Source organism: Schistocerca americana, chromosome 7 (genome assembly GCF_021461395.2).
Source record: "Schistocerca americana isolate TAMUIC-IGC-003095 chromosome 7, iqSchAmer2.1, whole genome shotgun sequence".
Classification (NCBI taxonomy): domain Eukaryota; kingdom Metazoa; phylum Arthropoda; class Insecta; order Orthoptera; family Acrididae; genus Schistocerca; species Schistocerca americana.
The window spans coordinates 130,574,642-130,600,694 of NC_060125.1; the positions used below are offsets into that span (position 1 = coordinate 130,574,642).

At 36.4% G+C, this 26,053-nt stretch overlaps 1 protein-coding gene across 4 annotated transcripts in view; it reads right to left on the reverse strand.

Annotated features, from left to right (window-relative positions):
* Positions 1–2,720: 2,720 nt before the first annotated feature.
* Positions 2,721–26,053, reverse strand: part of LOC124622138 (GRAM domain-containing protein 2A-like) — a 279,154-nt gene continuing 255,821 nt past the window's right edge. For all 4 annotated transcript variants that reach the window (XM_047147766.1, XM_047147765.1, XM_047147764.1 and 1 more), the window contains 5 exons: positions 21,743–21,949; positions 20,785–20,914; positions 15,357–15,585; positions 8,231–8,336; positions 2,721–6,431 (listed from right to left, as the gene is read on the reverse strand). In XM_047147766.1, coding sequence (XP_047003722.1) covers positions 6,282–6,431; positions 8,231–8,336; positions 15,357–15,585; positions 20,785–20,914; positions 21,743–21,949 — 822 coding nt within the window. In that variant the 3' untranslated portion in view covers positions 2,721–6,281. The remainder of the gene's footprint in view (positions 6,432–8,230; positions 8,337–15,356; positions 15,586–20,784; positions 20,915–21,742; positions 21,950–26,053) is intronic.

Below are 26,053 nucleotides of genomic sequence, written 5' to 3' on the forward strand. Positions count from 1 at the left end.
GGTTGGAATAGAGTCTGAAAATTAACATCTCCACTAACACCACTTAAGAACAGAAAAGCAACAAGAAAAGACAGCATTAATGCTGAATTATTAAAATATGAAGGAATGGTGCTACACCAATGACTGCTACATCTCTTCAACGAATATTAGAAGAAGAAGAGTATTCCCAAAGACAGCTAGAGTGTTATCAATTTTTAAAAAGGGAGATAAAACCCTATGCAGTAATTACAGAGGAATAAGTTTACTGGACGCAGCATACAAGGTGTATGCCAAGATTTTAAATACAAGACTTAAAAACATAGCAGAAGCAGTACTGCATGAGGAACAAATGGGTTTTAGGAAAGGATGCTCCATAAGAGATGCAGTTTTTATTCTACAGCAAATAATAGAAAAACAGAGAGAGTATAATAAAGAAAAACACACTGCTTTTATTGTCTTTAAAAAAGCTTTTGACAATGTCAATAGACAGAAACTTTTTGAAATAATGACGAATTGCGGATGTCCAAAGCATCCAGTAAATGCGATAAAAAGTTTATATCAAGACATGAATATCACTCTAGATCTCCATGGTAAAACAGCTAATGAGATACCCACTAACAAAGGGGTATGACAAGGCTGCTGCATCTCTCTAACTTTTTTTCAGCATCTACATTAACGAAATAATACATATATGGAAAACAGAATTTAGACATCTACCTAAACAGGAACATTCTTTGAAATAATTTACTATATACTGATGATGCAGTGATCCTAGCAGATAAGGAAGATGACCTTCAGAAAGGAATCTACTTGCTAAAACAAATAAGTGCAAAATTTAACATGGAAATTTCAAAAGAAAATACTATGATAATGGCCTTTATGGAGAAAGAACCAATCAGAAGCAAAATAGTGATAGATCAGAATATCTTCGACCAAGTAAACCATTTCAATTACCTCGGATGTGAAATGACAAATGGCTACAGCAGAGATATTGAAATTAAGCTTAGTAAATTCAGCTGAGTATGTGGAACAATTAAAAGAAACCTAAAAAGAAAACCAGGAAAGACACTCAAATTTTATATAACTTCTGCAGTTCCCACACTGCTCTATGGAAGTTAGACTTGGGTGATTACCAAGAAGCAAGAAAGTAGGATTCAGGCACAAGAATTGAAATTCCTCAGAGGCATTAAAGTTTGCACAAGAGAAGACAGGCTCAAGAAATCAAGATATTAGAGAAGAACTGCAAACCTTTAGCCTCATAGATAATATTCAAGACTACAGAAGAAAATGGAACATACATCTACAAACGACGAAGAGTGAGAGACTTCCCTTAAATATAAGAAATTATAAGAGGAGAGAGAGAGGAAGACCCTGACAGAGATGGGTATCGTAACAAGCAATTCCTGCCTAATTCCTGAAGAGAAGATGAAGATGACATGTAGAACGCACACACAAACGCACGCACATAACAAATCCATTTTTGTGTATGGTACGATACATAGGAAAGATTTCTACATAATTATCTAAGGAAAATATTAGTTGTACTGATCAACAAGAAAAAGTCTCTTATTACTGCATCCGATGTACTGCTCAAATAAAACAAAATTAAAAGCAAAATAATATTAAATGTCCACTGAATCAAGCATTTCATTCCAAACTGATACACTACACCATGTCTTAGATTTGTTTTCCCCTCAAAGGTGTAGTAACTATGGATCAAATTATCAAGCAAATACTAAAGATAAGATAAGGATTTTCCAGTATTGTATCTCACAAGAATAGGGATATTCCTGTGGTGCACATTTCAAGAATACAATTTAACAAAAATAGCACATGGGGTGATTTAATTTGCTGTTTACAGGAGAGATGGGCTGGAAAGTACTGCTATTTCCTCGTTACCAAAACAGTAAATGCACATTCCTTAAAAAGAACACCATAACCTAGGCTGTCTTGTATACATCAAGAGGAAACGTAGTTGTCTTTCCAGGACCCAGAGAGGAAAGACTAATAATTGTAATGCTTTCAAAAAAACTCTCAATTTCAATGAAAACGAAAAATGTTGGAGAATTGGTTCGTGATTCTTTTCTCGAAGAGAAATTTTATGAATCAGCAATTTGCAAATATGTTAAGTATTGATCCTCTAATGAGGCTTAAAACACTGAAATGATCTTAATGCTAAAAAACATAAAATACTGAAACGATTGAAAAATTATTGAAATCTCCAGCTCCACTTTTAGTTGAAAGGCTTTATACAAAATGGAACTGTTTACAAAAACACTCCTTTTTCCCAGTATGAGTGGCACCTTAACCATAATGACAGCATGTTCATTTAAAGTTGTTTCTCTTGTACTACAAATGGTTCAAATGGCTCTGAGCACTATGGGACTTAACATCTATGGTTATCAGTCCCCTGGAACTCAGAACTACTTAAACCTAACTAACCTAAGGACATCACACAACACCCAGTCATCACGAGGCAGAGAAAATCCCTGACCCCGCCGGGAATCGAACCCGGGAACGGGAAGCGAGAACGCTACCGCACGACCACGAGCTGCGGACTCTTGAACTACACAATTACAGAGTAAATACGGCAGCATACACAGGAAACATTTACCAAGATCTGTATTTCTTTAATACTAAAGTCGGAGCATGTGGATATCAGGTTTGAGATCATGTTCAACAGTAGAAATAACGTTAGGCTGTGCAAAAAATTTAAACAATTTCCTCATTTTTGTAAGACGTATATGTACTTTATTAAATTATACTTGTCATTTGGTATGCTACAGTGTAAAATAGCAATCTAATACTGTACAAAAATGCTCTTAAGTAGCAATCACTTCCACGGGAAATATATTGTTTAGCAGAGATTTGTCTAATGCTCTTCCATATAAAATCTTATGTATATGACAGGAAAAGTAGTAATGGATAGTTAGCATTACATTAATATAAATAATTAGAGTGCTTTACAGGTCTGCTGTGCATATTGCACTGTTTAAATTACATCCAGAATGCCTCATTTCAGTATATAATATTCCATGAAATTTAAAATATCCTTATATACTGCGTGCAAAAACTGAGCGTCACAGGGCACAGTCACTAATTATAGCTTTCTTGCAGTGCTTGAAATGTGAAGATTATATTAAGAAATTCACTTTCATTAGTGACATTTGGTTTGTTTCTTTTTTATTTGCCTTTTTGGTGCACAAATCTTCATCCTACAGGTCTTTACAAACATTTACAGTCTCTTTCTCTTAATGGTGTAAACACCACCACACAGCATCTAATTTTACAATATTTGACTGTAAAATATAACTATCACACTTTATCAGCTTATGAAAGGGAACTGCAGGAAAATTCACTCAGTAAATATAATTTTTTTTGTATTGATTCTACTTTTATCATACTGAATCTATATTTCCCTATACTTGAAGGTGAAAATTGAAACAACCATATTAAATAACTAAGCACCGTTTTACACAGAAAAAACCTGAAGTCACACCTTTCTCTATATACCATCCAAATATAACTATACAATTCCACAATACCTGAGATGATTCTCAGGATGAATTGTGATTATCACAGACACTTGTAAGAATTTTGTCTATTATAATTCCAGCACCATGCATTCATTGGTATATACAGTTTATTACCCTTGATTACGAATTTTCAATATAAACTGCTCTCTCTCTCTCTCTCTCTCTCTCTCTCTCTCTCTCTCACTCACTCACTCACTCACTCACAAAATCAAACAATACTGTCCTATCATAGAAATGTATGGGATGGAGCAGTTCCTTACTTATGAATCATTATGAAGATAGCAATAACAGAAGTAATTATGACTTCCTGTTAGAGATTTACATTCACTGAAGAAAAACATTAACATTTGACTGAGTACTCAGAATACAAAGTACTAACCTGATTTAATTTCTTTATGGATATTTTAAATTTTGCTGGACCTGGGGAAAGATTTGCTTATGTAGAGCAATACAGCATAAGGCATACAGTTCAATTCCTGTCCAAAACATTAAACAATACAATCTTTCCCCAGTTTACCACAGAAAATATATAGCTGATGACAGATAAAATTTGTTTGAAAACATGAGGAATATATAGTCATGACATAAAGGGACATATCTTGCACAAATTTATGCCACAATACACAATCAACCTTCCCAACACATTTCAAATTCATAAAATCATAACAAAAAATATTTGCACCAGTGCCACTTTTTCTTATTCACAAGTGTTTAACATTTATTTACAGTAAATAAATAAATAAGACAGACACACAAAAACATCCACTGTGTCTACAGTCAATGATACAAACAATAAAATTAAATTATTTCACTCAGTTCATCTTACTGATGAGACCTTTTTAGAGTCACATTTTCATATTCTGTTTGGCAAATGTGTCCTCCAAAGAGAACTACAAACAACAGTTTGAATAACAATATGTTCGATTGATAGTACTGAAGTCAGTAAGTACGACTTATCATTTTAGTCTTTCCACATGTTACAGGAACATTTCCTATTGCTTATAGCAGTTTCTCAAATGTGCAAAATTTCATGTTCCACTGAATAAATAGGTGTTGGTACTTGTGTAAGATTTTTCAAGTTATCTTTAGGTACAGGTTACAGTTAGTGTGGATACAATTATTGGCAAATTCAAGAGCCTGATGCTTATGTTGTTTTCACACTAGTGTGATTTCAGTCAAAATTTTGTATCCAGCTGCACTTACTTAATATGAACAAATTAACTTTGCTTTTTCCTCTGAGACAAATAATACTATTCTGAATGGAATGCTGGCTTAAGCTGTATCTCCATGAATGGACAGTTTTAGTTTTTCATCTAGAAACTCAAAGATACAAATATCCTGTATGTGGATAATTGGAAACTACTAGACAAACTTGTATACGACAAGTAGTACCTCATGAACTGCTGCATATGATGAACTACATCTCAGCGCACAAAAGAAACTTTCAAGATTTAATACGACTTCTAACATGCAGTCATTCAACAACTGACCTGTTTCTAGAACTTTTAACATGCTTAAATTTCAGGCTAATTTCTCACTTCTCCAAACATACTTTCTATAGCATTATACTGTGGCAGAAATACAAATTTCAGCAGCCAATTTAAAATCGCTACAGGCAAGTATTCTCACATAAAGAGAACTGCATTTAAAAATTTTAATTGTATGAGGCTGCAACTGATGTTGACTTATGTTACTTTTTGTTGCACACAGCACAAAGATTATTTTGTAGATTTTTAAAATACTGTTTTCAGAAAAAAAAACTAATGTGTAAAACTTAAGGTGGTGTTAGTCACTATATCACTTTTGATACATTTGTGCCATCTTGTAATTATGATCAAACATATTTCATCTAAGAATGCAATAGACAGTGAGATAAAATTTGGAAGGCCAACTCAGTAGCCGTAAATTTAAACGTTTGCTTTAATTTGAAAGTGCAAATTCAGACAAGGCAATCATGATTAATTTTTTCTTGTATAACTGCATACACACAATATTCAAACAGATAAAAAAATTACATGATCTGTTTATAATTTTTCCTTTTCTATTCTCAGTTCTAATTAAGTGAAATCCATGATTGAAAATATCTGTAGCACTAGTGTGTTAAAAGTACTAATAATGCTTTAACAAGTGGTACCCATAACTTCTTCCACATATACTCTGCATCTCAGGCCTACAATTTAGAAAATTAAAATAAATATTTTGCGGTCATCACAAAATTAGATCTATAGTCGTTTTTCCTGCGTACAGATCCATAACTGTCTAGTACAAACACAGTTTAATTTCACAATATTGAATAGTTGAAACAAGTAACTGTAGAGGAACTTTATTTTGTGTTACAGAAGTTCCAGGATATATGTAGTTGAAGTCGCATGTAAGCGAATAACGTAACTACTGTCCGACATCTTTCACTTATCCCTGTATCACAGACAATGTTTGTTATCATGTTCTCTTGAGGTGTTTCCAGCTTTTTCTGAACAGCTTAATGAGAAAACGTCAGATACCAGTAAATAACACAAATAGGACTTCATGTATTGGCAGAATATTGCAATCCTATAAGTGCAATGTGGGATGAAACACAATGGCTAGTCTTATACATTTAATATACTTGCACTTGCACTAATTTTGTTATGTCCCAAACTTGAGATCAGGAACAAACACACACCAAGACAGCATGGCAAGTAGACAGTAACATGCAGATCATGTCGACCACCATCATCAGACCCCAGACAATGCTGTGGCCTCAGAATGGTTGGGGTACAGCCTCTGCTAACTATGCTTGTCGTGGGGAAGAGTGGGAGTCTGCTGCTTACCAGCAGGCTCTGAATGCATTGGCTCTTGAGACTGCTGTTGCGACTGCTGTAATTGTTCCCCCTCTGATACTATTAGTAAAGATAAAGCTTCCAGTGACTGACGCACCTGTAAGTGAACCAAAATACATATTTCACATAAAACCTGCCTCCAAGAATATGATAACAGCATCCAAACAAAATCAAATGACATTAGGGACTGGAATGAGGATTTCTTGGTAGTGAAGAAGAAGCATATTTTTATGGACGATAAGTCAGTAAAAGATCTAAAACTAACTTAGGGTGTCCCCAGGGAAGTTTACTGGGAACTTGCTGGTCATGTTATGTTCCATAAATAGTCAGTCACATCTTGATAAAATTGTGAAGTGGTACAAATATTAGCAATGTCCTTTGAATGTTCAGACATGCAAAATTAGTCAGTTCACAAAATAGAGACATAAAGTATCCTAGAAGTACAATATTAATGAGTCACAACTGGAATCTATTAACCCATATAAAATTGAATGACCACATGGGTTCAGTAAGGCATATGTAAAGTGGGTGGCAGACTGATGTATTTGGAGGATACAGTAAAATGCACTTCGCCTACCAATGAGACTGCTCACAAAACACTCCTCTGGTCCATCTTAGACTACTGCTCAACTATGTGAGCCATAACAAATACGACTAACAGAGGATATTCATCTTATATAGAGAAGAGCAACAATTGGTAACAGGTTTGTTTGACCCATTGAAGAGTGTTAAAGAAATGCTCAAAAGCCTGAACTGATGCCAATCGTCCTCTAAAAACAATTTACAAACTTTGAAGTACCAGTGCTAATAAAGTAATCTATGAATAAACAACTCCTGTGGGTTGTTTCTGTGGGGATCCATGAAAATTAGACCAATTACAGCATACACAGAGGCATTTAAGTAACTTTTTGCCTTTAATACAAGAACGGGATGACATGATACGACAGGAAGTGCCGTCTGCCACATGCACTTTACAGCGGTTTACTGTGTATAAATGCAGATTGAAAATGAATTTCAACTGGGAGGACTTAATTGCTTATAAGGTATATTTCATTTTTTAAACAAAAGTAAATTTATAAATACATTTTATAACAAAATCAGAGAAGGAAAGTTGCTGAGTCGCAATAGGCACAACAAAAAGATTCACACAATTAAAGCTTTCGGCCATTAAGGCCTTTGTCAGCAGTAAACACACGCGCACACACACACACACACACACACACACACACACACACACACACACACACACAAACAAACAAACAAACAAACAAACGCGCGCGCGAGTACGTACGTCTGCAGTGTCAGAGAGCTGAAACCACACTCCACTGAGTATAGCGGATGCAAAACAATGTAGTTACAAAGGAAAATAGCACAGGGTTAGGATCAAAGAAAAGCCATCAGGCAAAAAACAAACCATGGAAAATCCTGGATGGAATGTAACAATACCAGAGAAGGAAAGTTGCTACTCACCATATAGCGGAGATGCTGAGTCGTGATAGGCACAACAAAGATCTGAAACCACAGCTCTCTGAGACTGTAGACGTGTGCAAGTTGCGTTTGCACGCGCACGCGTGCGGGTGTGTGTGTGTGTGTGTGTGTGTGTGTGTGTGTGTGTGTGTGTGTGTGTGTACTGCTGACAAAGGCCTTAATGGCCAAAAGCTTTAATTAATTGTGTGAATCTCTTTGTTGTGCCTATTGTGACTCAGCATCTCCACTATATGGCGAGTAGCAACTTTCCTTCTCTGGTACTGTTACATTCCATCCTGGATTTTCCATTGTTTGATTGTATGATAAAATGATTTTCCTTGCTATATTTAGGTCCTGCAAAATGAAGGATTAATTTAATTTACTCTTTGGTAACAAATGCTAGAAAAATTTACAGTATTTGTTCTTTACCTTTGCCAACTGGTCCAAGTTAGTGCTTAGAAATTCTTGAACTTCATTAACTGATTTAGAATGAAGCTGACTTTGCCACTTCAAAATTTCTTGGTATACTTCATCACTGAAACAAGCAAATATTGAGTCATTTTTGGTAGAGAACATCACGTAACTAGTGAATAAAAGTTTTACAGTTCTGCAGTTTCATTGCAATGAGCCAGTGCCAACAAAATCTTTTAATTTCATCATTCATTCACAAATTGTGCTCTGCAAATGCACGATAAAGGAGTACCTTGAGGAATACAGAACAAGGCATGTTATGTATTAACAGACAGAAGCGAGAGGCACTGCTAACTAATTCTCTAAAGTATGCTAACAAGAAATTGTGACTAGCGCTAACCTACTTGCACCATCAGTTAGAGTAATTACCTTACAATTACTCTAAATACGTTTATAATTTAAGGAGTAAAGGGTTTACTGTAGCCCAGAAAGGGATCTGTCTTACAGTTAGCAAAGATATCAGTCTTGTTTATGAGGGAGGACCCAACATTAATGCAAACTTTTCTCTGGCAGTTGGTAGAACACTAGTTCTGAAATTCCTGCTAGGTGCCTTCACTAGACACCATCTTATATCAGATGCCCTAGCAACATTGCTGTGGAAACATTACTGTGGTCAGTATGAATGTTTATGTAAGAGTTGTTTAACATGTTTTGCGAACTTTCAATGGCATGCATTAAATATCAAAACTCTAACATCAAATTCTGTTTCCTGTAAGGAAAATTATCAGCAGAAATTGTTGCAATGCTTCAGATGGCTTATGGGCAGGAAGCTTAGAGCCAGGTATGGGTTTACAAGTGGGTCTTTGATTTCACAAGTGGTCAAATGTTAATTGAAGATGAATCACTACTGGGATGGTCCGGAATGGAGGAGAACATTGAAAAAAATACATATTGTGATCATGTCTGACGATTATAGAACAATCGCTGAATTTCTGGAAATTACTGAAATATTCTGGAGTCCATGACAATGAAGTTCGACTGAAGATCTGAAGATAAAACATTCTGAAGTAAAATTCATTCTGTGTGTGTTTTCTGATGACCAAGGAGCCAATCATTTGTGCATGTGCCAGGAATTTAAAGAAAAGTCAAAAATTCATCCAGATCATGGGGCAAAAGGGAAGGAATTGTGGTGTTATGGATATGATCCAGTAAACGGACAGTGAAAGACTCCATCACCAAGACCAAAGAAAGCAAGGCAGCTGAGAATCTACAGACAATGTTGGTTTGTTTTTTGTTATCAAGGGGATCATCCACCACAAATTTGCTACGCAGGGTACCACAGTTCACCAACATTAGGACCTTCCATGCTAAAATGACTACGTGAACCAGTGAGAAAAAAATGACCCACTTTGTGGCAAATGCGAATTTGGCTTTTTCACCATGACAATGCCCCTGTGCACACAGCACTGTGTGTCAGGCCATTTTTGGCCAAAAACCAAATGACAACAGTTTCTCACCCACCCTTCTCAATGAATATGGCCTCTTACGTATTTTTATTCCAAAGAATGAAAAGAAACCTGAAAGAGAACCATTTTTAAGAGGTAGAATGGGAAAAAGAAATTTAAAATATGTAACTGAAAATAAATAAATTACTGGAGGCAGTAAACAGTATAACTTTAAATGAGTTTTAAAACTGTTTCCACCAATGGAAAAAATGATAGGACAAGTTTACTGCATTTGCTGGACACTATTTTGAAAGTGTTAAAGATCTGAAAACTTCCTATCAAATAACCAAATTTTTTAGTCAGTTCTCCCCTCCGCCACATGTGCCCTCTGATGGAAGGTGTTACCTTTACTCCTTAAGCTTAATTAATTAAAAAAAAAAACAACAACAAAAACAAAACCAAGAAAAAAAACAACGCTTGTCCTCTTCTACTACTACTACTACTACTACTAAGCTGCTGGTGTTTTTATCAAATACTTCAAACAAAGGATTTATGTAACTTAATCAACGTTACCACCTTCTCTATATATGCTTTTAATGTTAACAGAAACAGTAGAGTTATGTAGAATTTACAACCCTGGAAAAGTTAGAGGGTCTCAGAAAATTACAAACAAGGGTGCAATCTGAAAGGGAGCAGCTCAAATATAGGATGAGGATAGACCTAGGAAACATCAGTATTATTGTTGTAAATTATTGTAGCTGTGTTGACAAAGAACTAAAGTCCCATACATTCATAAAGAGCACTAAAGCAGAAATCATTTAAAGTACTTTAAGCTGGCTAAAGCAGGAAATAATTTCAGCCAACGTTTTACCAAGAACCTACCAGCAGTCAGAAATGACAAATTAAATTCTGTTGGTGGCGGCAGGATCAGTAGTAGTTGACCCTGTAGTGAAACTGAAGTACATAGTTACTGTGAATTAATATGGCTAGAAATTACACCCAACAACTGGAATAAATTAATAATTGGTTCCTTTTACTGACCCACCAAACTAAGATAGTAAAATTTCTGAAAGATTCAAAGAAAATTTGAATCATTTCAAATAGGTATCCAGTTCATATGATTATAGTAGCTGGTACCTGAAGCTCCCTCAGTATGTTGGCGAAAATACAAGTTTAAAGCCAATGGTACTCATAAAACGTCATCCAAAATTGTAGTAAGTGCTCTCTTTGAAAGTTATTTAAAGGAATTAGTTTAGGAGCCCCCAAAAAAGTGTAAATGGTTTGACAACATACCAGACCTCGATGTGATGAGCAATCCAGAACAAATAGAAAGCATCACGTCAGATACTGTACAGGAATTATTGTTCACAATGTCATTATAGCAAGATTGAATACAACATAATCCAAATCCACCAAAAATATATGCAAAATATAGCCATTTAAAAAAAAGGATAGAGAAAAATTCGCTTGACGCTTTCCCATCAGACAGTCTCTATTCTTCCCATACTAACTAAGCATCACCAAATATGGCTTAATTTCAGAGAATTAGTGTTAACAGGAAATGTGTTTTTTTACCAAGAGAATTGGTAAGAGACAGGACATATTCCCCATTGTACACAAACAAGTCAAGACACTGTTTAAGAAGCAATGAAAAAAACATATTTAAAAGATGATGAAAACTCCAAGATGGGTCATGGTTTACAGATGCTCAAAATGTAATGTTAATTTCAATGCGAGATGATTTTAACAGTTTTCACTATGAAACTCTGTCTTGAAATCTGACAGAAAATCAAGAGAGATTGTGACAAAGCAAGCTGGGATATTTTTACTTCCCCTCTTGTTTTGCCATCTGCCTCCTTAAATTTCATTTTTGACTGATTGTCATTAACATAATGCGAGTGTAATCTGCATTTTCATAGAAGAAAAAGGTTGGCCTTTAGTTTTAAAGAATGTAACACCAGATCTAATTTTGTGCTTAGTTTAATGTATGCAATTGATTTTCTAATTTATTTTGACTATTCCTAGTTAATACTTTTGTTATAGGGTGAAATCAGTAATTGTTTCGTAACTTGAATTCTGTTGTTGACTTATAAACACACATAAATTCTGTATTAATTATACACCTTTGGAGGAACAACTAATAGTGTTCTTAAAGGATCTATTTGGCTCTATTCGAAAACATGTTAGCAGAGCCAGCACTCAATTCCGAAGTTAATTTTCAGTTTTCTCAAAAGTATTGTTTGCGTAATGATATCTGTCAATTTCATCGTTTTAACAAATAATTAAGCCTAACTATTGTAGTAGAAGAAACTGTTAAAAAGAAGGATGTTTTCGATGTATCAGGTAATTTAGTGAGTTGAGTTTCAATTGTAATTTCTGTAAATTAAACATCAAGCAATGTATAGTTTCAGTGCCTATTATTGTGAGCATATATATGGGCCCGAGACAATCAGTCCACGGCTGAGTTTTAGACAAGAAACTTGTGTTGGTTAGATCAACAACAATGCTTCAACTGAACTATGAAATAAGTGTAACACAATTAGGCTGTGTGTTAAAACAGTGACTGTGTTCCTGAACTGTGAACTTTGTGCTTAGGCTCTTACTGCTCGATGTTCAACAGTAAACTACTATAGCGGTATGTCGATGTTTGCCTGCAACCTATTAATGAGGCTTATCGAATGTTAAACAATAGTTAACTGGCCATATTAAATATTTATATGGGAGGGGGGTTGTGAACAGTGAAAGTAAAGAACTGTGGAACACAAATGTGCACTTGTCGGCTGCATCATTTAATGTAGTCAGTGTTGAACTCCCAAACCCCATTTTTTCAGCCAGTGTAGCAACGCACTATGTTGACACCAAGGACACCAAATGAAAAAATAAAGCAGGCGAACGTCACAAGATCCTGGTTGTGTGTAAAGTATACCAACAGCATGACAAAATCAACACCTTCACTGCACTGTAGAAGTGGTAATGTTACCAATGTATGCCACTGAATCTGAAATACTAAATATGATTTTCCAAAATTCCTTCACCAAAGAAGGTGACATAAATATTCCAGAATTTGAATCAAGAATAGCTGCCTACCTCAGTACTTTGGAAGAAGATACTCTCGGTGTTGCAAAGCAACTTACATTATGTAAGAAAGGCAGGTATTCCAACCAAATGGTATGCCAATTAGGTTTCTTTCAAAGTATTCTCATGAAAAAGCTCTATTTTTAGCAATCATATACAACCGCTTACATGGGCAAAGATCCAAACCTAAGGGTTGAAAAACTGTACAAGGTTACACCAGTACACAAGACAGGAAACAGAAGTAATCTGTTGAATCATAAACCCATTTCACTGATAACAATTTTTTTTGGATTCTGGAATGCATAATGTGTTCCAGCATGATGGAACATTACCAAGGAAACACTATAAACACACAACAAGCATGGATTCAGAAAATATTATTCTTGTGAAACACAACAGATTCTTTATTAACAGGAAGCAATGAATGCTATCAACAGGAAATATTGAATGAAGTACACACTTATAGATTTTTGAGAATGCTTTTGACACATTTCCCAGTTCCTCACAAGTCGCTTCTACCCAAATTGTTTGCCTATGGAGTATCATCTCAGCTGTGTGATTTCATTCCTGGTTTCCTGTTACAAAGGTCACAAACTGTAGTAATTGATGGAATATCGTCTAGTGAAATGCAAGTGATACCTAGAGTTTCCAAGGAAGTATTATCGGCCCTCTGTTATTCTTGATCTATATAAATGACATAGGAGGCAACCTGAGCAATCCTTTTAGATTGTCTTTAGAAGTTAAAAACAAATTGCATGATGATTTACTCAAAATATCTACATGGTGTGAAAAGTGGCAACTGACCCTACATGATAAAAAAGTGAGGTCTGCCACTCAAGTATTAAAAAATTTTCAATGCTCACATGATGAACCACACAAATTTGAAGGTTGTTGATTCAACTACTATGTACCTGGGGATACAACAGCAAAAAATTTAACATCTGAACAACAACATTGAAAATGTTGTGAAGAAGGCGAGCCAAAAAATTCATTTTACTGGCAGAACACTTAGAAAATGCAACAATCTACTAATGGGACTGCCTACACTACACTGGTCCCTCTTCTGGAGTACTGCTGTGCAATGTAGGGTCGTTACCATATAGGATGAACGGACAATATTGAAGAAGTTCAAATCATTTTGGCCTGTTCTTTGTTACTGCTAAATACTGTCAAGGATAGTATAAGCAAGTCAGAGTGGCAATAATTAAAACAAAGGCTTTTTGTTGGGGTGAGATCTTTTCATGAAATTTCAATCACCAACGTTCTCCTCCAAATGCCAAAATATTTACTTGATTCTCAGCTAGAAAGAAACGACAATCAGTATGAAGTAGAGCAATCAGAGCTTGCATGCGAAGATTTAGACACTCATTTTTCCCCTCATGCTATTCAAGAGTGGAAGGGTAGAGAAATATTCAATGTGATTCTATGAACCCTCTACCACACAGTTAACTGTCGAATAGTCATATGGATATGTATGAAGATGCAAAATGTAGTGGATGTTCCTGCAGAATTAATTCCTTTTTCATCTTAGCTACATTACAACAGAACAGCATTCATTATAGCCAGCAACCTAATCTAGATGCAACAAAATGAGATTGATTACCAAGTGGAACTGATATTTTCCACAAATCCACATAATGGTACCACCTCAGTTTATTATCCAACTGGATCCCTAGAACTCCACACACGGACACTGTTCTTTACTTCTGCTACCTCCAAGCCATTTTTAGTTGGGGCTGGATAATCTGAGTCCTTGAAGATTAAAAGAGAAGCTACCGACTGTAAGTCAGATGTAAACCTGTTGCATTATTCTCATGGCTGTGTATGATACTATATGTCTGGGCCCTTGATCAATACACTTGTGCCATAAGCAAATAATACAGTTTTTGAAGAATCCTGTAATGTCCAGAGCAAATCATTTACCCAGATCAAGAACAGGAATAAATCGAGCACAGAGCCTTGCAGGAAACAAATTTAATGTTTCTCCAGTCTTAAATTAACATAATTACTGTTGAATCATTCACTAATGCAACCCTCTGTTTTCTACTCTTACGAATAAGACTCTACTCATACAAGGTAAATACCTTTAACATCTTAATGGTTTAATCTGTCTAGTAGAATCTGCTGGTCAACACAACTGGACGCCTTGGCAAGAAAATACCAACAAGATAGTTTTTTTTTCTTTTTCTAGCTCCACCAGAACAAAGTTTGTGAAATTATATGCTACTTTCCTCATAGAAAAGTGTTTATGGAAGCCAAACAGAGCTGCATTCTCAGAATTTGTTCTGTTATAAGCAAACATTTCAAAATTTGAGAACAAATGAAGACTAGGGATGGATTTATAATTACAGGTCAGTTGCTTATCTCTACTTTTATCTCACTCGATCAGTTCGATAGTATGTCTTCAATTCTCTGCGTTTCAGCACTAAAGTAGATCATGTACTTCCTCAACGCATCAACTAAACACAAAGGAATGCTTCAAAATCAGCACACGATTCTAGTACTTTCGTTGAAAGTACTCTACAATACACACGTAATAAACTAATAATTGAATGTCCTAAAAAATCAGCAATAAGATGAGAGTAAATCTATGTGATATAGATACCTATGAGATATCCACCTACCTTGTTGTTATAAGTGGATGCTCTGTGAACTGGCTCTGTATTTTCGAAATTCGATACAGTAAGAAAGCAGCAGATAAGAACAGCAGTACAAGCAGTCCAGTCGAAACAATGAGCAGCCATTTAGAACGAGGCAAGCCCACTATTGCATGCTTGGGGCTAGATTTAACTGGCAGCTTTATGTGCTTTCCACCAATTACAAGGTTGCCATTTGGTAGTTTTGTACAGCCTGCTGCGAAAGAACAATTCCAATTGTTTTACTTTGCTAGGATTTTACATCTTTATATTGAAAAAATGAAAAGAATGATAGTATAAACATGTTAAAGGCACATACATAACAATCTCTTACATGAATAATAACAACAAATAAAGTTCCCACCCCTTCTGTCAAGATTACCCTTTCCAAATGAGTCTTGGAAGAAAGAATTTTTCAAAAATAAAAATTTTACTTTGAATATTAAGTCTTTTTCTTTGAGACCTGTTGTTAATAACAGATGCAGATGCAAAAGTTGTAGTTCCTTTAGTGTCATTTCTCTTTAAAGAGTATGCAGTGTCAGCTGTTGCAGAGGTTGATCACCCGTCATATTTACATTCCCAACAGTACTCTTTCCTTGGCATGTACAAAGACTAATGTACTTGCTTCAAGTCAGTTCTTACAGTAAAGCCACACTAGTCTTACTGCCCGCAGGCAGCACAACATATTCACAGTTTGTCATCTCTGCTTCTTGGTTTTGCCTTCAGAGTTGACACCAATAATGGACATGTTTCATTTTATTTTTCTATATATAAACATTATCTTTCTCTTAAGTCGTATTATTAGGAATACCCAGCTTATCTTTTAAGTTCTACAAAAATTATATATCCAGTTCATAATTTTACCTGCCAGTTTGCACGAGACTATGATAGTGTAATTGCAGAAACAACTGCCATTAAAATACCATAGTATTCTGACACACTGTATTTACTTACTCAGACCCCAAGATGCCAAGACGAGGGAAAAAACCAACATTCATTACCGGTGAGGACCCTATCATTCTAGTGTCAGAGTGAGCTGCCCCTCATCTCTATCCTTCCCCAACTACATATCTTTTATTCTTGTGCAAGAAACCAATAATTTGAAAAGATAGAAATAGTTTTTTTCCACTTTTTAAATGTGTTTATTGGCAGTAATGCAATTTCACCCCCTGAAGTATGTACTGGTCAGTAACACTGTCTCTCTGCAATTTTATAACATTTTCTCATGAATTTCCCTTTTGGTAGTGAATACTTAGTAAAAATTAAATGTTGATAGGCACTTTTGATCGACATTATTCCTTACACACTGACTACTGCAGCAATTACATCATAATGTATTTTAATCCATTTCTTCTCTGAATAAACTGCTGGATCTCTGAGCTCCTACGATGCAATTTTTGTGAAATAATAATGTAAAATGCCCTCATCACAACTATATTATGTTATTTGCAAGTAATCATTCATTTAACATGGCTCGTTTTGAAATAAACTCTCTTCTAGAAGAATAATTTTTCCTCAAAGTTTGTTTGCTAATACTGCAGACATAACACTGGCCTCTACACTGCACTACACACAGCAGAAATTTCTTCAAACTGTACAAATAGACTGTGTGCACCACCAACAGAAGTATTACAATACTAACAATTAATTGCTGAAGCATTCACAACAAAGGAGGAGAGTTTGAAGCACTCTTAAAAAGCACATAATACTAGGTACAGAAAGCTGGTTGAAGCCTGAAACTGATAGCAGTGAGATCATGGGGAAAATTTAAGTGTATATCCAAAGGACAGGCAAATGGGAAATGGAGGTGGTGCCTTTGTCGCAGTAGACAAGAAAATCAAATCCACTGAGATAGAAACAGAAGCTGCATGTTAAACTGTTTGACCAAGATTCGGTATCAGGAGTGGTCATAAAATGATGGTAAGATTCTTTTTCAGCCACCAGACTGATCTCTTGATGTAGCTGAAAACTTCCAAGAAAACCTCAGTTCACTTGTATGTAAGTTCCCCAATCATAGTGTAATCATCAGCAGAGACTTTAGTCATCCAATAATTAATTGGGAAAATTACAGTTTCGTTAGTGGTGGATGTGATACGACATTCTGTGTATCATTACTTAACGCTTTCTCTGAAAACTGCCTAGGATTGATAGGAACCCCACTCATAATGAGTTTTAATGGAAAAATATAGATCTGACCCCTATTTAGGATGTCCACAGCAACACTAGTATCAGTGACCAGATATGGTTGTGACAATAATGATTCCCAACGTATAAATGACAACTAAAAGAACCAGAAAGACATATATGTTCAGTAATTATAATGGAAGGAAACATTCCACGTGGGAAAAATTATATATAAAAACAAAGATGAGGTGACTTACCGAACAAAAGCGCTGGCAGGTCGATACACACACAAACAAACACAAACATACACACAAAATTCAAGCTTTCGCAACAAACTGTTGCCTCATCAGGAAAGAGGGAAGGAGAGGGGAAGACGAAAGGAAGTGGGTTTTAAGGGAGAGGGTAAGGAGTCATTCCAATCCCGGGAGCGGAAAGACTTACCTTAGGGGGAAAAAAGGACAGGTATACACTCGCACACACGCACATATCCATCCACACATACAGACACAAGCTTGTGTCTGTATGTGTGGATGGATATGTGCGTGTGTGCGAGTGTATACCTGTCCTTTTTTCCCCCTAAGGTAAGTCTTTCCGCTCCCGGGATTGGAATGACTCCTTACCCTCTCCCTTAAAACCCACTTCCTTTCGTCTTCCCCTCTCCTTCCCTCTTTCCTGATGAGGCAACAGTTTGTTGTGAAAGCTTGAATTTTGTGTGTATGTTTGTGTTTGTTTGTGTGTCTATCGACCTGCCAGCGCTTTTGTTCGGTAAGTCACCTCATCTTTGTTTTTATATATAATATATGTTCAGTAAACTAGATAAAAAATCAATAGGATCATACCTCAGTGAGGAACATCAAACTTTCAGCACAGGGCAGGAGCATGCAGAGGAACTCTGCCTCAAGTTTAAAAGAATAGTTGACAGTGCACTGGACAGATATATAACCAGCAGATCAGTTCATAATGGGAGCGAACCACCACAGTATACAGCCACTGTAAAGAAACTTCTGAAGAAACAGAGATTACTGTTTAGTAGGCGTAAAACAAAATGTAGGGCTATAGATAGAGGGCTGCTGAATGAAATGCTTTTGGCTGTCAAGAGAGCAATGCATGATGCATTCAATGACTACCACAGCAGAACATTGTCAAGTGAAGTTTCACAGAACCCAAATAAATTCTGGTCATATGTAAAGGCTGTTAGTGGAACCAAAACTGGTGTTCAGTCCTATTAAATGGGACAGGAACTAAAACTGAGGGTAGCAAACCAAAAGCTGAAACGTTCAACTCCGTTTTCAAATACTTCTTTACAATGGAAAGTCCAAGACAAATGCTCCAGTTTAAGCTTTGTACCACTGAAAAGATGAATTGAATAAGTGTTACAGTCAGTGATGTTGAGAAACAGCTAAAATCGTTAAAATTGAACGAAGCTTCAGGGCCTGATGGAATCTCTGTCAGATTCTATATTGAATTTGCAGATGAGTTAGCCCCTCTTCTCACTATAATCTATTGTAGATTGCTCAAACAAAAACTGTACACTGTTCGTGGAAAAAGGCACAGGTCACACCTCTCTACAAGAAATGATCCACAAAACTACTGTCCAATATCCCTGTTATCGAGTTCTTTGAGAATCTCAGAACATATTCTGAGTGCAAACATAATGATGATCTTGAACAGAATGGCCTCCTCAATGCCAACCAGCATGGATTTCATAAACATCGATCATGTGAAACCCAACTTGCACTTTTCTCACGTGACATATTGAAAGCTTTGGATCAAGACAACCAGGTAGATGCAGTATTTCTTGATTTCTGGAAAGTATTTGACTCAGTGCTGCACCTATGCTTATTATCAACAGTATGATAGTATGGGGTATCAAGTGAAATTTGTGACTGGATTGAGAACTTTTTGGTAGCGAGGACATAGCATGTTATCTTCGATAGTGTGACGCCATCAGTTGTGCTGCAGGGAAGTGTGTTGAGACCCTTGCTGTTCATGTTGTATATTAATGACCTTGCAGATAATATTAATAGTAAAATCAGGCTTTTTTAAGTTAATGTAGTTATCTATAATGAAGTACTATCTGAGAGAAGCTGTATAAATATTCAGTCAGATCTTTATAAGATTTCAACATGAGCCACAGAGTGGCAACTTGCTCTAAATGTTCAGAAATGTATAACTTTGCACTTCACTTCACAAAATGAAAAAAACATAATAGCCTACAACTATAATATCAAAGCGTCACTGTTGGAATCTGCCAATTCATACCAATACTTGGGTGTAACATATTGTAGGGATATGAAGTGGAACAATCACATAGGTTCAGTTGTGGGCAAAGCAGATTGTAGACTTTAATTTATTGGTAGGATACTGGGGAAATGCAGTCGGTCTACAAATCACATGTGCAGCCGGTTCTAGAATATTGCTCAAATGTGTGGGACCCATACCAGATAGCCTTAATACAGGATACTGAATGTATACAGAGAAGGGCAGCAGGAATGGTCACAGGTTTGTTTGAGCTATGAAAGAGTGCCAGGGAGATACTGAAGAAAGTGAACTGGAAGACTCTTGAAGATAGACATAAACTATCCTGAGAAAGTCTACTAACAAAGTTTCAAGAACCAGCATTAAATGATGATTCTAGGAGTATACTAATACCCCATATGTATCACTCATAAATGGATCGTGAAAATGAGACTATTCTAATCACTGGACACACAGAGGCATTTGAACAGTCATTCTTTCTGCACTCCATATGTGAATAGAACAGGAAAAAACCCTAATAACTAGTAACAATGGGACCTACTCTCTGCCACACACCTCACAGTGGTTTGCATTGTATAGATGCAGATGAATAGTTAATGTTAAAGCATTGTTTCTTCTTCTTTGTGGCACCTGTCGAGTGAACTGAACTGTTTCAATTTTTTTTACTCTCGTTTGTTTGGAAAGACTGCAATATTTCTTGCAAGATGACTGCAAATATAATTATAAGTGGACATCTTCATATTGTTTTCAGGTGGATACCTCTGTTAAAAGGGAATGGCTGTGCAAACTGTCGTTTATTTTTTGATGTGCTGCTCTCTCCTTCTTTCCTTCTTCTTCGAGGTATCAGTATCAGTATTAGTAATGGCTTAGCAGCAGATGTTGAGGCAGAAAAGCTGCCTCTATTTACATCATATAGGTATTTGATTAAATTGTTTACTTATGACATTTTAAACACAACAAACAATAATTTATGCTGTTTAGTCTTAAAGCATGCTAACAGCTTTCTGAATTGCAGTTGTGGTTAAACACCTACCTTCTGGCTGATTTATGTTTGTGTTGCATTCAAGAGATGATGGAGCACAAGATCTATCACTGCCAGAAACAGATGAATCATCGTCATCTTTCACATCTCCACTTGCTGAATCCACCTCATCTTTCATAACCTTTGGAAAAAAAAAATCTTATGTATGAATACAAATATTGTTTATAGGGTGCAGTAAGTGTTCTGAGAGAATGTTTAAGGAATACAGGTAATAAAATACATAAGCTGTTTGAGATAACATTCAGGCTACCACATATTAAATTCAGTTATATTATTGTGACTATATTGCACATGACTTATAAAATATTAATGACACTGATGATTAGATAACAGTAGTTGTTTGCAGATTTCTCATTCTACAATATCACCACAATACATATAACACCCTCCAGATGCTTGACTATGTCCACAGAAAAATTTGTATTTATGTGACAAGCTGCAGTCACATCTTATGAAGTTTATGTTTTACTTTCAACAGCATATGAAATGAAAGATGGCACAAAATACAAAATGTATATTCATATTTGACTTAGTGATTTTATGGTTAAGTACAAATTTAGTAGCCTGCAATTGGAACCCCCAAGGGTCTTACAATTTTTATAGGAGTTTAAGTCACTGGATCTCCCAGTAACTGGCTTAATAGATCAGTTCTCAGGTTGGAGGCTGGCAATAGCAATCTACTTCTATTAGAATCACACTCAGTAAAGCACTGTGGGTTCAAACCAAATATGGATTTAGGACATCTTTATTTGAAAACACTACAGCTATCACTTTTGATGAATAATCGGTGTCTGCATACACAATGCCTTACTCGATACAGATATCATCGTTGACTCATGATCTGGACCAAATCATGAAATTCTGTATATTCATGGGGGTTCAGAAAAATGAATTTAATACTTAAAACCTGAAATAGACCAAGTAAAGAAAACTAGCCCTTACTATTTACCTGTTCAATAGGAAGCAAGTTTCCCTGGGGGTCAGGCTGCTGAGCTGCTTTCCAAACTTGCGTCATTAGTCGATGGGTGGAATCTCGTGACAGCAGAGAGCCAAACACGTGCTTTCCTTCTGCAGTGGAAACGCCAACAGCATTTGGTATAATGTATGCGGTCTTCTCTTTACTGATCTTCGTTACTGATACTGTGGGAATGAGCAACTAAAATAAAAAGAAAAGAAATCGTGGCTTAAATGTTCATGTGACTGCACATTGCTGAGTGGCAAAGTTATTTGTTGCGCGAAGTGATTATGTCTCTTAAGCTGGAAGAACAGAAATCTGCAAGCAAAGGTTAAAGATTTCGGTCATTTTTAAAATAGTGCCTATGCTCCAAAATTAGCATTACAGTTATATCAATAGGAATGGTATCAATCGTGAGCCAATAATTTTGTTTTCACATGACAAGATGTTGAAGCTGGTTGGCATATTGCTGAATGAAATATCCAGACATAAATATAGCCTACACTATGTTCCCTAAAGTGTCTCAAAAGCTATTACTGACCATTGCAAAGACACCGTAAATGTATTTAATCGTATGTCACCTGCTTTTACCACTATCTTCAATTATGGGCAAGGATTTCTGTAAGTCCTATATGATAAAGGCAAAATTTTGTTCCATTATTCCTGAAACATGCTGAGGGGTTTTTTTTTAAAAAAAAAAACAAAAAAAAAAACGTGCCATTCTTCTGCTAACGGAGTTAATTTTTCTGTCGAGTGGGGGGGGGAGATTCAACATACATACTCTTCTTTTACTGTTGCTACAGCACACACTGGAATCTGCCCAGTTAACACATGCTAATCTGGGGACACAACTTGTTTTGCGACTCCTCACTCTATTAGCCACATTTCACCATTCCATAGGCCAATGACTGCCTGCCTGACATCACTCTTACAAGATGATGTGTATTTGTTCTATCATTACTCATCAGATTTCTTTGTAATTGGCGTTTTTAACTAGCATGTAACAGAAACCATGTGACAATGATGTCTAGTGGCTAGTTCATCAGTATGTTTCACAGTTAGGTGTTACTATCTGGTAATTCTTTAGTTCTTGCTACATAATGACTGTGTTTAATACTTCCCTGATAGCTTCACAACAACATCACTACTAACTGACCTGAGTACATGCATGTTCTGTGAAATCTCTACAATGAAATGTAGTACGTTTATGTCTCCAACAACCAGATTTCATTATGAATGAAAATACACAGGACACTGGTGTAGTATTCTACAAAATATTTATTACAGTATTTACTTTACAAACCATTTTTTGACTATTATGACATCAATAGGTATATATTGTACCATCATTAGGTACAAAGATAGATGTGTGTTGCTGTGAAATTTTAGAAGCAAATATTTTAAACAAGTAGATCTACAGAGTATCTTGCTTTCCAAAGATAACAACTTCAAATGTTTGATTTAGGGCTAAAATGACCGATATTATTTCATGGACAGTGTGATATACGATCATTTAGCTTAAAACTATACCAACAACCCTCTGAAAAGAAAATAATAAACTTTGGCGAGATATCCCAAGTGAGTGGCTGAACAAAATAGTCTTGCTTTTAACAGGTCTTACATTACAAACAGATAATGCACACTAATGAAATTAAAGTAACAATAAAAGAAAAAATGGGAATGTGAGTAAGGGTGGTAACCTAAAAAATGTCCGGAATAGAATCATGAGTAGTAAATGATGTTAAAAGTGGAGATTACTGGAACTCCATCAGGTCATTCAGTACCAAGCAAAGTGGGCAAATGGACATTGTTTATTAATTTCCAGTAGTCTCAAGGTAGTTCATCTTCCTCCCTTTATTCATGTGGTGTAAGATCTCATGCTGCACTTTGTAAATGTGGCTGCCTCTAAGCAGGTGGTCGGCCAAAGTGGAGTCTGTTTCTACGTTTCCATCTTCAAGTGGGCACATACTGCTCTGCCATATTGACTTACATAGAATCTGACACAATTACAAGTGATTTTGCATATTCCACTCTTTCCCAAGGCTGATTTGCTGTTTCGACCATTGGCAAAATGTTTCCAACAGTGTTGCGCAGATAAAATTGGGTTTAAAGTCCCTGGACTTAAGCTTTCTGCCTACATTCAGAGAGACTTTTCCTAAACATGGAATTCTGCACAATTTACTGTGGTCTTGATAGGCAGGTTGAGAATAGGGTAAAGAAGACAGTACACCCCCCCCCCCTCCCGCCCCCATGCAGGAGGGTAGCCATTGTTTGATGCTATTTTGTTTGACTGCATTTAATTCAATTTGGAAGTTGACATGACTTGTGGTGATAAATGTTAGGTGACACAACATTGACTGAAAGGCAGCATGTTTATCCCAGATGGGACTGATATTACAGATGAAATAGCACTTTTGAATGATGGGCTGTAGCTGTTAATTTGAATAGGTGTTTTAGTAAGAATATTCTACAAGAATAAACCTTGTTGTGAAGTGACTTGATTGAATTTCCGTAGCAGAACATTAGGGGGGGGGGGGGGGGGGGCGCCCTTAAACTTAACTGACATGTGTAGTGACAGTGCTAGGTTATGGAAATGGAAAAGTACTCCCCTTTGTGATAATGATGCATTTAGTAATACAACAGTCTACCACATAATAAGAAATGAAGAGCTGTGGGATAAGTTGAACCTGCTAACAGCTAAAATATCCACTTGTAAACTGCAAGCATACATGGCTGAGAGAGAACCAAGAAGAGGCCATACATCACAATAATGAGACTCACCACGACAAAACATCTACCTACAACAACCTTCTGGAAGCAGCCTTTGAGATGATTACACCCATCTCCCAATATCTAAACCTTGGTGGCACAGCAGAGCAACCCCTGTGAATTCTGAGTTTCACCTCAGCTCACAGGGGCTGACCATCCACACAGATGAGGAAGTCCAGCTCATACCAAGTACTGCAGTGTGGTGCAGTGTGGTGCTGTAAAGCAGTGTAGTCCAGAATTATAAATTACAAAATCTGTGATCTACCAATGCTACATATTGCACAGTGTAACACACCACTAGTGTGTGCCTCATGGATTCTGGATGAACATACATATCTGCACCAGATGGCCAAATGAAAATTTTTATTCGTAGATCTTCTATGTAAGTTTTTTCTCTTAAACAGTATAATGCTCAGTTATTACTAACACAGTTGAAATTATGTTCATGCCAATTCATGTGCAGCATTCACCTTATTCTTTTATAATGAGAATGAACTGATGAGGAGGCTTGCGTGCCTCAGCGATACAGATAGCCGTACCGTAGGTGCAACCACAACAGAGGGGTATCTGTTGAGAAGCCAGGGGCAACAGTCTGGATGATTGACTGATCTGGCCTTGTAACACTAACCAAACCAGCCTTTCTGTGCTGGTACTACGAACGATTGAAAGCAAGGGGAAACTACAGCAGTAATTTTTTCCGAGGACATGCAGCTTTACTGTATGGTTAAATGATGATGGCGTCCACTTGGGTGAAATATTCCGGAGGTAAAATAGTCCCCGATTCGGATCTCCGGACAGGCACTACTCAGGAGGACATTGTTATCACGAGAAAGAAAACTGGCGTTCTACGCATCGGAGCACGGAATGTCAGACTCCTTAATCGGGCAGGTAGGTTAGAAAATTTAAAAAGGGGTGAATACAGGGTTAAAAATACAAAATCAAATATGGGTAATGCAGGAGCAGGTTTAATAATGAATTTTAAAAAAATGGGAATGCGAGTAAGCTACTACAAACAGCATAGTGAACACATTATTGTGACCAAGATAGACACGAATCCCACGCCCACCACAGTAGTACAAGTTTATATGCCAACTAGCTCTGCAGATGAAGAGATTGATGAAATGTATGAAGAGATGAAAGAAATTATTCAGATAGTGAAGGAAGACTAAAATTTAATAGTCATGGGTGACTAGAATTCGAAAGTAGGAAAAGGAAGAGAAGAAAAAGTAGTAGGCTAGGTGAATATGGAATGGGGGTAAGGAATGAAAGAGGAAGCTGCCTGGTAGAATTTTGCACAGAGTATAACTTAATCATAGTTAACACTTCCTTCAAGAAACATGAAAAACGAGTGTATACATGGTACAGGACTGAAGACACCGGAAGGTTTCAGATAGATTATATAATGGTAAGACAGAAATTTAGGAGCCAGGTTTTAAATTATATGACATTTCCAGGGGCAAATGTGGACTCTGACCACAATCTATTGGTTATGAACTGTAGGTTAAAACTGAAGAAACTGCAAGAAGGTGGGAATTT